General features: G+C 44.9%; 1 protein-coding gene across 2 annotated transcripts in view; it reads right to left on the bottom strand.

The window, feature by feature from the left end:
- mboat2a (membrane bound O-acyltransferase domain containing 2a) overlaps positions 1-4,477 on the bottom strand; it is a 39,016-nt gene extending 34,539 nt beyond the window's left edge. Inside the window, exon 1 of one of the 2 annotated variants that reach the window (XM_049005125.1) lies at positions 4,213-4,477. In XM_049005125.1, coding sequence (XP_048861082.1) covers positions 4,213-4,296 — 84 coding nt within the window. In that variant the 5' untranslated portion in view covers positions 4,297-4,477. The remainder of the gene's footprint in view (positions 1-4,212) is intronic. The other variant, XM_049005126.1, reaches the window with a different exon arrangement.
- Positions 4,478-12,948: the final 8,471 nt, after the last annotated feature.

Below are 12,948 nucleotides of genomic sequence, written 5' to 3'. Positions count from 1 at the left end.
CGCCACCCACCCGGCACCCGGTAACCCAAGAACATGCCTGGGGAAACTACTGTATCCCGCGTGGGCACAGAGTGCCTCAGACTGGAGCTAGCCAGCTGCTCCTTAGCAACTGGGCACGTCACTGGGTTCACTGCCAACAATAAACCGGCCCTCGCGCACCGGGCCCCGCGACGACGTAGCAGCGCAGCATCGGCCACCATCCCCGGGTTACATAATGCCCTCAGCCAGCAGCTTGCGGCGTGAGAAATCCAAGTTCGAATATCACGTCGTCGCCAAATATGCGCCGACCCAAACACGGAGGCGTGAGTCATGTAAGCGGCGATCACGTGTCGGCCCCGGACCGAGAATATGTTTACTACATCGATATGTTTACTACATCAAAGGCAAAGAGACATTTCAGACATAAATACAACCACAACATTATGAGTTTGAATTTCATCCTTAGGCTTTTGAAACAGAAGAAGCGAAGCAGAATAACAGAAAAAAATAATAAATAGGCAGAAAGCTGAGTGCTATAAGGCTCCTTAACCCTCTAATACGAGTCGACGCACTCAATGCACAGGCCGGGGCTGTAATGTGCGTCCTGCGCAGAGCGTCTCCCCAGGAGGTGTGAAAACAGCCGGCACTCAAAGACTTGACCCCAGGAGCTCTGTGCTTCCGGCCCAGAACACGAGAGGCAGAGGAACAGAGGTCATCCCAACACCCGCAAGAGGGGCCGGATCCAGGGGTGTGAACACATCAACCTCCAGATGTGCAGGACAAATCCTCAATGCCAACACACATGCTTATAAATATTTTTCCGTCAGTAAAATATTACCACCGATAACAAACAAAACGCCAGCTTCCCTGGGAAGGATGACAGGAACTCCAGGGCCGCAGAAACCCATCCATCCGCTCATTTTCTGTACAAGGTCACCAGGGCATAATCGGACCCTGGATGGGATGCCAGCTCGTCAGTGTGGTTGCGGGGTTGACGTGGTCACCTGGCCTGAACATCTTCGTGTGTGTGTGTGTGTGTGTAGCTGGAGTTGAATTTGAACCCCCAACGAGGAGGCTTATGTTTGCCTAACCCCCCCCGATAAAGACAGAAGGTAGTCCTTCAATAGGTGAGTGTGCGTAAACTGGATACCCAATGGGTAGTTTTGACATCCCATAAAAACCGCAGGACATCAGCCAGGCCTGGCCGGACATGGGCGGCAGATCTAACCAGTGAGGCACCAGGGTCCAGCTCCCGGCATAAAATCAGGCAGCAGGTGAATGCGGGAGACCGTCAGGGCGGCAGCTCGAGCTTTCATAGCCCGGCCAGTCCGGCGGGGTCCTCGGACTGAGACTGAGTCAGGGTATTGGGGGGGGGGGCGTGTTAAATGACCCCCCCACAAGATAAACAAAAACAAAAGAAACAAAATATTTTACAATTATAATAGTCACTTAAAAGTATACAAGAAATCTTAAATCAAAAGTTTGGACACTAAACCGAGGATGCTCTTTCACACTTGAAACAGCATAAATTACAGAGAATACTTAGCGTGACCGAAGATATTGCAGAGAGAGGCTGCGAAACAGACGAATGAGGATGTGAATCTTATAACATCTCAATGGCAATATGGACAGGTTGTCCATGCAAGAAGCCATGCCACCCAGTGCAGCCCTTTCCAGAATGTCCTCCTCATTGCAGCAGATCGCAACTGCGGCTCCCGCAGTCAAATACCTTCATTTGCAGCCACGTGCTACATTTCCATCACCCGTCCGTCTCCCGCAACAGACCAGATGTTCCACCAAGAGGAGGGACTCGGGTTAAGTGGCCTAATAATTCGGACAGCAGGTGGGCCGGTTCATCGCAGTACAATTGCCATCCTGCATGCCGTGGAGAGAAAAGCTCATTCGAGGCAAGGAGTGTGCTGTGCTTTGCATGTAATGCACGCAGATACTCTCCTAATCTCTTACGCTGCGCAAGCGAAGGGACCAACGCAGACCATGGCACGCTAACAGACGACTAAGCCAGACATCAGCAGTGCCGTGTAACATAAACCTGCCCACATCGGCGCAGCTTCCTAACAGAAAGCGAAAAGCTTTTTGTAACAAGAGACACAAGGCTCTTTGGCAAGCAGTTCCCTCAAACTCACGGGTGCACTGAGAAAATCAAGATGTTTTTCACAGGTTACCAAAAAAAAAAAAAACGATGACGAAATGGACGCAGAGCTCTAGGAGCCGTGCGATACGGATGGCAAATCGCAGTTTGCAGCACCCTCCGTCACGTACGATTTTCATTCCGACTCCTGACATCTCCTACCGGTGCAGGGCTGAGCAGATCCATTGCTGAACACAGGGGCATGATTAATAAAGGCAAACAGACCCGGAGAGAATCCAAGATGCTGACTTAACCGTTCTGCTGTTCCTGGGCCGCGAAAGACCAACAAGAACAAAAAAAAAACACAATACAACACAGCTGTTATTGCCTTTTAAACGAAAGCAGCTCGATGCCGTCACGCCCGCGAATAAAATCTTTGGGTCAATTGAGTCCGTATCAAACTTCTGCCTGCCAAAGTTAACTGGCTCAGTCATGGTTCGGCAAGCTTGCAGTCAAATAATTCACAATACATACATAATAAAGTACCCTGCCTTGCACAGCAGTAAAATGTGTCTATACATATGTGCATTCTCAGTGTCCCGGGCCTTCTACAGTTAAACAATACTTGTTCTGAATTTGGGGTAGCATAAGGTTATGCTAAATTGCAAAACGACAGATTAAATCCCAATGATTTGCCCCAGAGGCACTCCCAGGCAGAAACTGAACTTGGAGCCCAAAAAAACCACACCTCACAGGTGCCTGGCTTGCCTGTTTATCAGTACATGACTATTCGCGTACTATAAATACTAATTATCGCAAAAACTATAAGCAGCTACTGGCAGCCTGTACGGTGCGTAACTTCGTGGTCATTTACACTTACGCGCCTTAATTGAGGATGCGGCTGTTCGCACGTCTAAGCCGTAATTAACAACTGTGATCAGCCACGCACAAGCAAGCATTTACACAAGCACGGTGCAAACACGAAGCCAGAAACGGCTTGGAATGATAATGAAATAAAATAAAAAAGTTGCAGATAACGCAACACGTTAAAGCCGCATGGCACAATGGGGCAGTTCTGTTCACATTCACGCACTTACGTCCGCCGATCTCATTCACCCATATAAAAAATGTGATGAAAGGTGACGCAGTACCCAAACCCATATGACTGTCCCTTGCCGCCTGCAATGGGCTCCGGATACCCCGCTGATCCTTATTTGGACAAGCGGCTGGCACAGGGATGGATGTTTAGGGATGGATTTAATGACCATCTCCTGTGCGCTAATATATTAAGCAGCACCTATGCGTACGGCGCAGCCTGGGAGTGAGACTCATCCGCGACTTGCCAGTCTGCTAGGAGACTTAAGTGCGCCCTCAAATCACAAGACCCCAAGCCGCAGGTCCCACAGTAAAAAAAAAAAAAAAACAGGAAAACATAGAGGAAAAATATAATAAGCGCAGCCAAGTTTGCGGGCTGCGTCCTCCGGGCGCAACAGAAACAGCAGATATGCATGTTAGGAGGGGACACCGGCATGACCCAAATAATAAGGCGTACATGCTGGGAGGGGGGCAACTTCAGCCTCCTCCCTCACTGCCCTTATTTAAAACAATCATCAGGAATGGGATATTACTGCATTTTTGTGACACCGTCAAACAGTCCTGCCTCAATATTTGTGCCTTAGGGATTCAAGTACAGGACGAAGAAACCCAGAACTGAACTGTCGTGAAAACGGGGCGCTGTTTTTTTTCTGGGGACAATTTAATGAATATGATTCTAATAGTGAATAGATGACCCCCTTTTCCCGTGCACGTTACTGAAGTAATAAAATATCTACAAAAGAACGCGCACAATATATCAGTGTATCGTGCGTGTGTGTGTATACACACACATATCATTTATATGTAGAAAATAATAATAATTTAATATCGTATATAATACGATAGCTATGTATATGCAGTTGAATACAACTTAGTTGTACACAGAAAATCCTATGTGAAACAAACCCACTACTGCAGATATAGTCACTGGTTAAAGTAAATCGTTTTCCTTACACAAGACGGCCATTTGCTTCCTGTTTTTTTTTTTTTCTAGACGTGATGTCTGGAAACAAGATTCATAAAATTCTCCATCAAAGGCAATTATTTACCTGATCTAGGGGGAGGTTGATCATCTCGCTGATCGGCTGGAGCAAAGTGGATCCCGTGCACGAAGATCCGGTTTCGGTGGCCATGGTTTTTCGGGGCTGCGTGAATCCTCGCTCCGCAGTCCCTGGAACAGTGGATCCCCGAAGCACTCTCTCCTCCAACTACAGAGAGCGCTTTCCTAAAACTGGCTGTCAACCGCGCCACAGCACCGCCGACAGCCACATACTCCTCACAACAACAAAATACACACGCGCACACACACCGTGGGCGGAGACCTTATCACATCTCTAAAGATTATAGGCTACTCGTTGTTCACTCTAGAATATTGAGGGATCCAGATCCAATGAAATGCGTGTATTTCGTGCTATACTCTTGAGTGACAATTTTTGGCCGAATCGGAACTTCGATTAGCTTGTTAGAGCTCCGCCCACTGAGCGTCGAGCGCCGCCGCCGCCGCCTGCCTTTGATAAAGTAGGCGTTGCCGAGGCGCGTCCTCGGGGCGTTGTGTTTTATGACTGACTTGCATTGTCTGTTTATTGATACTGTTTAGCTTTAAAAGCTTATTACTCAACAGCATCAATCACCTTTACTTGTACACAATGTAGGTATATTTTGTACATCACTTTATGTTACATCACTCCAGATGGGACGTATAATACCCATTGTGTAAAGAGATTTAAGATTAGTGGGTGTATGATGAAGGATTTGCAGTTATATACGTAATAAGTAATATATATTTAATATAAGTGGTTCTCGGCGTGGTTTCCTTGTGTTACAGTAAGTTTTAGTGGACACAAATAGTTGAGAATAAGCGGTTTGGAAATGGATGGATGGACATAGTTGAGGAATCTTATGAGGTCGACCTTGCACGTGTTAGTAAATTAGGCTGAATACCTTCTGACATTGACTAAAAGCCCTAATTACTGTCTGACTTTACAAGATATCCTTTACATTTAGTGCTATTGATCAAGGACGCTGGAAAATGTATGAAATGCAAATCAAAAACCACTGAAATCTATCTGGGAGCTATGGGGGAAAGTGTAAAGGGTAGAGATTTAATTTCATGCCATTGGGTAACATCACGTACATATTTATTTTTTCGTTTTATAGAATGTTATCTTTCCGAATAACGAGGCTTCTCTTGTTTAAAAAGAAACACTACTGTCGTCGCGATATCCTCGTTAATTTCTCGGGTATAAATAAAGAGTTAATTACCTATTGAAAATAATATGGCAGTTGATGCCTTTGAAAAGCAACACAGGTTAAGTTCCCAAAGCAGCAGCCTCGACTTACCGTACGGGCCGTCAGCTATGACAACGTTAAAAAAGTTTAATTTTCCAAGGAAGATTTATTTCAGAAATGCCTTAAATGTATTTTACTTGCACTATACCTATAAAGAAAACAAGTCAACGCGACAGAACACGTTTCTTTAGTCAATGCATTAGTTTTTCACAGCATATTAGGCAATGCTATCAAAAACGACCATATTTGTGTTCAACTCCAACACTGAGTGAGTTATCAGGATTATTATGAACCTGTGTTATTTTAAAATAACATGAATAAAATACACTTCTTTCGAAATAAATGCTACTTTCAAGAATGTTACCGAGGAAAAACTCACGACGCAGCAGATGTTCTGTGGGGCTTTTTGGTGTAAGCCCGCGTGTTTCACCTGAGACGGCGCGATACTGCCCCCTGCTGTATCATTGGAAGCTGTACTTAAACCACTTTAAATGAATTAATAAAGCGGCACAAATTGGGGCGTAATCGCGGTCTCAATAAAAGAAACAGGTTTTTTCCTCTGTTTGTACGTCTCTTAGATATCAAATTTGCATTTACTAGTTTTTCCTTTGCTAGAGAAAGTAACTATAGACCGAATCAAAATAGCTAGTCATGCTTACACACAATGTTCAGTCATATTTTGCCCGTAGTTAGGCTACAGTTATTTTTTATCTATGTGCCTGTTTATCTTTCAGTCACCATAGCTGGTGAAGTACGTCCGAATAGCTATGTAATGCGTTTTTGCTATGCCAGTGCACAGTTTGTGTCATACTTTATGTAATACTTATGTTCTGCACTAGCATAAACGTGAAGTAAAGGCAGGTCACTGACAGCCTGTCTTATAGGCGGTAGAACCTGCTTCAGCGACACGAACATTTAATAAAGAACTAAACATAAAAATAATGTACTATGGGCTGTCATAAAAATGGGTACGCATAAAGAAAATAAGCAGGTAGGTGAAACGGATGAACAAGGCTATAAAGATAATGACAATATTGCCGAGTCCTTAATTATAGTATATTCTGGGTCATCAGTTTATTTTTTACTGTATAAAGTATAGCAACCAAGTCAATGCAAAATTACAGATGTTTTTGTTCATTACCAAACAGGTTCGTAGATGATGTAAAAGCAAACGAAAAACTCCTTTTATAAAAGGCAATTTAGCCGTTAGTATTAAATTACGGTTTCAATAACAACAAAAATATCAGCAATAACAAATATCAATACGAACAGAAGCAAGTGAATATTTTCAGGTTTAATTTTAGTGTCCTAGTACAAAATGAATAGGACTGTTAAATTTAATTATTGTGATTTAATCACTTACTTGAATAATTCATATATTCGTGAGTTCTTAATTGCTCCAAATTGCATCACTTAAAGTGAGACGTTTTATTACTGTAATCGTGTTTTTAAATGTTCCATTTTAAGCCCCTGTACTTTGTTGTTATACGATTTTGTTATAACGGCACAATCATTGTATTTAAGGGAGTGTGCGCTTATGTTTTATCTCATTTAATTTGCAATTTGATTGTAATAAGGGTAACTGTATAATGCCTTGTGTTTTTCCATTAGTGAAAATAACTCCTCAGAGAAATTTCCTTCAAACAGGTTATTTTTTTATAGATAGGATATTGAAAAACCCCATATGGACAAAAGAATTGGGACACCTGCTCAGTACATCTACAGGACCTATTATGACACTCCATCCTAACTCATAGGCATCAATATGGAGTTGGTTCAATCCCCTTCCTTTACTCAGCTATAACAGCTGCCACTCTTCTGGGAAGGCTTTCCACCAGATTTTGGAGTGTGTCTGTGGGAATTTTTTGCCCATCCATCTAGAAGAGCATTTGTGAGGTCAGGCACTGAACGGTTCTCGTTCACCCCAAAGGTATTCAATGGGGTCGAGGTCAGGGCTCTGTGCAGGTAAGTCAAGTTCTTCCACACCAAACTCACCCAACCATGTCTTTATGGACCCTGTTGTGTTCACTGGGGCCAGGCAAGCCTGTTTTCCAGATAACAGGAAGTACTTTCCGTTTCAATGTGATAATGAATATTAAGATTATAATAATTGTTCCTTATTGAATGAAACCTTTTCTCACACTTTTACCCACATATGCAACATGTTGAAACTAACATGTTGAAGGTTCCTTTCACAGTTTCTATCAAAATTCATTTCCATCCATCTATCCATCCATCCATCAAGGATGCTGCTTTGGGAGCCTAACCTGTTTAACCGCTTATACATCCATTCATTAATGGAAAAACTCCAATCCCTGCCTTAACACCCACGCAGCCCTAACCTTTACCATAAGTAATCGTACAAAATACAAGTCTTTTGACATTATTTTTTTTTATTGTATTCACAGATCTCTGTGGGGACCTGAAAAATGGTCCCCACCACATCAAAATACCAGGTTTTTATTACATTATGGAGGACATTTGGTCCAGTACAAGACATTTTTACCTTTTTTTATTTCATTTATAGATTTATAAAATTGAGATTATCCAAATAGGGACCTGAAAATGTCCCCAAAAGTAAGGAAGTTTCAGGTTTTAGTATACTTTGAAAACCTTTTGGTCCCAAATTGTCATATATGCAACCTCGTACATACCATGTTTATGTACGCCTACATCTTTGGCGAAAATGTTTTTTTTTTCTTGTTTACAGACGGCAGGGGGCGCCAACAGCTAGACGCCGATGGAACTACTGATCGTGAACTTCAAAGTTAGACCTCCGTGTGATGCAGGAAATAGCACTTCACAACAAAGTTTGTTTCCGAGCAGATAGTTTCACATAACTGAAAAAAGTATGGAAAAATTCCAAATTAAATATTTCTGTAAACTATTTTTAAGGCTCCCATTACAGATCTGTAACAGCTAAATGAGGTTAAAATGAACTGCCCACGGTATAATCGATGCATTGCGTTAGTACCTGGATTGTCGATCATGGATGCGTTTTGTCACTCGTCTCGTCTCCATGACGATAAGAGCTTGTCGGAGTTCTGTGATCGCTAAGAAAACCCCGCTAGACACATTTACAGCCAGTGACGTACGGTTTGTAACAGCTAAAGGCTTATCTCACTGTCTATATCACACCCATGGGCTTACAGTTACCATCTTGTAAAATTGTTATTATCATTTTATCATTACCAATGGAAAACAGACTCCCATTGCGGTTTGTGTGTGTGTGTGTGTGTGTGTGTGTGCGTGTGTGTGTGCGTGTGTGTGTGTGTGTGTGTGTGTGTGTGCCTATATATAGCCGTCTTTAGCAAACATGGCCTCAGGCCAAAGTGTGGGACGTGTCTATGCCAATTTGCCCCCCAAGCTGATTCATATGCCTCGAGTCTGACGGGTTGCCCAGAGGCACGAGGTCTTGCACCTTTGCTGGGCCGGGAACGTGTGAGCTGGCCTGAAACAGCTGCCTGGTGGAAACCAAAACAGCTGCTTTTTCCTGACATCTGTAGGAAAAACCACCCCGCCGCCGGTCAAGGGCTCCCTCCACAGCTGGATCTTCCGCTGCTTAGACGGTGCTCTTTTCACAGCTGGGTAATTTACTCCCATCAAATGAAGCGCTGATCAAAAAACCTACCAGGCCAGCAGTCTTTGACATATTATCTTTGCAGTGTCGGTCAACCCATTAGGAGACCAGTACCGGATCTTTGACGACTTCTGTGCCTCTCTGCCTTCCCTGCAGGAGGCGCTGTCTCTTCACCTGTCCTCCTTGGCACTAACTGACCCCACACTGTTGCAGAATAGCAGTGATCACGGTAATTATTCCCTAATTCTATGATCGTTCCTGCAGTCGCAGATGTTGCCAGTTTATTCATCTATCTGTAGGATTGTAAGTGTATCACAGGCCGTTCACGATGGCTGGTCATGATAGCTGCTCACGATGGCTGCTCACAATGGCTGCTCACAATGGCCGCTCACCAGGCAAGGACTGAAACGTTAAATGCCCAGGTGCAGGTAACTTACTATTGACTTTGTCCAGGTGGAGCCAAAGCACACAGGTAGGGGTGCATAAAAAAGGCAACGACTGATCTGAAATCAACTCCCCTCTAAAAAGAAAGACATGTTCCCTTCAAAACGAGACACCTATTGTGAGCGATTTGAGTCTCTTGGCCGTAAATTGAATAACCATGCAAATGAGATCTGAAGGAGTCTGACGTTTATGCAAATCTGTAACAGTAACGGTGAGATGGCTCCAGGCTGCCTTACCATGGTGGTGCTTAGACCCTAAACCAGAGTGCTGGGGGTGGGGGCAGATGGAAGGAATGACTATATTCTCTGTTGGAATGGATAGTAATGTGGGGGATGGGGGGGGGCTAAAACATTTACCCTGCCAAGAACAGCTTGGGTACAGCAACAATGCCAGTGTGACAAATTCCGGTGTAGGTTCAACCTCCCCACCCCCGTAAAAATCTTTCTGAGGATGTATCTCTGATAAGGAGTACAAAATGAAGATGGGAGGCTTTAAATTTAAAAAGGCCTGATTTCATGCTAGTTTATTTATTGGCTCCTTTAGTTCCGCAAGCAGAGCATTACGCTAACAATGCAAAGGTTGTGGGTTCATATCCCAGAGGGCACACATAAATTGTAACCCTTCCCTGTGCTCTAAGTCACTGCGAATAAAAAGCATCAGATGAATGTAAAAATTCTGAGCTGCTTCTTGTTGTCATGCTGTTTTTGTGGATCTTTCTTCAGAGCCGGACTTTTTTTTCCCCCTGAGCTATTTTTATGAATGAACACCTAGCGGGAGGAGAGGACTGGAACAGGGGTGACATCATTGTAAGATTGAGGTTTGGGGTTATGCTCATCCAAGAAAGGAGTGATCAAGCGGTCAGGATTGCCAAACCACTGATTGGCTGGGCTGATTGGCCAATCCGTCTCCTGGCGTTCAGGTCGACTGCACCGTGAATGATCTGTGGTGCAGTGAAAGAAGGAGCGTGTCCCTTTAAGATTCGAGGCCTTTTAATCATTTTTGACTTTTAATCATTTTTGACGCATAAGCAAGAGGTTTATGTTTAACATTCACCATTAAACGTTTATTTTGAGATGCTGCTGTGAATTATCCAATGAACCGTGTTTTTAAAAAAAGGAGGTGCGGGGGGGGGGGGGGGGGGTAGCCGCATTAAGGAATTTCCATGGTCCCACCATGCAGGATTTTTTTGTCGCAGTAGAAATGACCAATTAAAACTTGGGGCCAGTTTACTTTTTTGTTTCCATGGCAACACATACCCCCCAATCCTCCCCCCCCCCCCAACTCACACACACTCACCCCAAGCCACTGCAGGCTCCATCAATGCAGCTCACTGTTTCAGAGCCCCGCCCAGCGCCCAAGTAAAAAAATAAAAGAGAAATGAGTGAGTGAACGTAAAAGAGAAAGAGAAGAGGATAAACATGGAGGACCACTGCAAAGTCAAGCTCTTCCAGCTGCAGTGGGCCGTTAATCGAGCCCTGAGTTCGTCGCCAAGGCGACGTATCCTTGCCCCCTGTCTGACTGGGGCTCTGGGACGCACGTGTACATGTGTGTCCTTATGCTACTTCGGAAATCGAATCCCTGTCTGGAATGAGTCCTTTTGGTTCCTTTTCTCCTTCCCTTAGCCGTTATCTCATGCCGGTATCACCAACCATGAAACCCTAATTGCTTCTGCATCTTCTCTGCCGCTTACTAATTTCCCTGTGGCAGTGCTCTCCGAGGCAGCCGACATGCGGATGGCGCTACGTAAAAAAAAGAAATAAATGCAATTGTACTAATTGGGTTGAACGACGGCTGACTGCAGGACCAGCACTTGGTTGGGGAACGAATCACCAACTCTGGCAAAATATAGGAACCGTTAAAACCGTAAAAAGAGAACACATGGCACTAGGTTCTCGGAGCATGCCGCAGACGGATCCAAAGCATTCTCACACAGAGCTGAACGGGGCACCACCCCCACTACCGCCACCGGAACCTTCTGCCTCACTGTCTGTCGCGGTTCTAGCAGTCACAGGTCCATGCTGAAAGCAGATAGCCCTACAACCCCCCCCACCCACTCCACCCCCACCCCCCTTTATAGCAAAGAGACGCTTTTTGTCTGGGCCCCTTTGGGAAATTCCTAGTTTTTTTTTCAAGATGTCATGGGAAGGTCTTTTTGTTTGGGGCGGCCGCCCGCCGTACGTGAGCCGAAAATAGCCGCACGGAGGACGCATTACTGCTTTTGGTGCGTCTGCTGCTCGTCCTCAGCAATCGACGAGGCCTTTTTTATTTGCCACACTTCAGCCTAAAGGGTTTTGCGAAGTTGTTCAAGTATATCCCCATCATGGAGGGAAAAATCTGAAAATAACACACACAATGCGGGTGTAGAAAAGTCTTCCTGATCTGTTTTCAGAGGAAAATTGAGGATTATAGCCGGAAAAAATTGGTGATATTTGACAAAAGATGGTATGCTATTAAAACATACAAACCATACAAGAAACATACAATTCTTAACAAGAGGTACGAAACACTTTCTCTTAACTGGCGAGGATCGTCTTCAGAGTAAATTGCCTGTAAAAGTAATAGCGAGGCAGCGGACAGCCGGGATTCTGGCAAAGCCAGGCGTCAGCAGGCAGGGAACGATCTCCTGGATGCTTTTAGCGCTGTTGTCCAAGGACAGACTTCCATTATCGCCCATCAGTTCAGCGTGTGGAAGCTTGTTGGTCCTTGCGGACTACAGATTTGCCCCCTCCCCCAGCATGGCATGTCAGCTTTCACACAAGAAATGTCACACAGAGCAGAGCACAGAGAAATGTCGGCTTAGGAGGATGTAACCAATAAAATCGGGATGCTGGAAGAGCATGGATTTTCCAGAGAATTTTTCCATCCTTTGGGACTTGTGGCTGCAGGAATCAACATGAGGTTAAGGTGGGGGGGGGGGGGTAGATGAACCCGTAAATCACTCACTGACAGTCACTAACCCTGTTAAGGCACCGAAACCATCACGCGTCGATTGATTCCAGGACCGGCTCCGCATTTGATCTGAGTAATACGATGAGCTGTCCATTCCTGATACCTACTTTCAGGTCTATGTTTGCACAGTGCCTGGGGAGGCTGAGTACCCCACTGGCCACAGCCAAGCCGTGTGAGTGTCATCACTTCTGATTGATTGCTCTTGTCTGACCCCGGCCTGGCCTGTTATGTTATTTCTTTTTCTTTCTATCTGTCGCTTTTAGTGGACAGATAGAAACAGAGGAAATTGTCACATTTTCCAATGGGGGAGGAAGTGCATTGCAGTTCAGTCATGAAGCCCCCCCCCCTCCCACGCACACACACACACACACACACACACACACATACACACACATACACATACACACACAACCGGCTTAGAAATGGCACGATAGCTGACTGCAGTTTCGTGGCCCCCAAACACACCCTCAAACAGCACCCCCACACCCACCCCCGGAACCTGGCTCTTGGGATACAACCTCCC

The sequence above is a fragment of the Brienomyrus brachyistius genome, unplaced genomic scaffold (assembly GCF_023856365.1).
Source record: "Brienomyrus brachyistius isolate T26 unplaced genomic scaffold, BBRACH_0.4 scaffold148, whole genome shotgun sequence".
Classification (NCBI taxonomy): domain Eukaryota; kingdom Metazoa; phylum Chordata; class Actinopteri; order Osteoglossiformes; family Mormyridae; genus Brienomyrus; species Brienomyrus brachyistius.
This window is presented reverse-complemented; position numbering and strand designations above follow the sequence as displayed.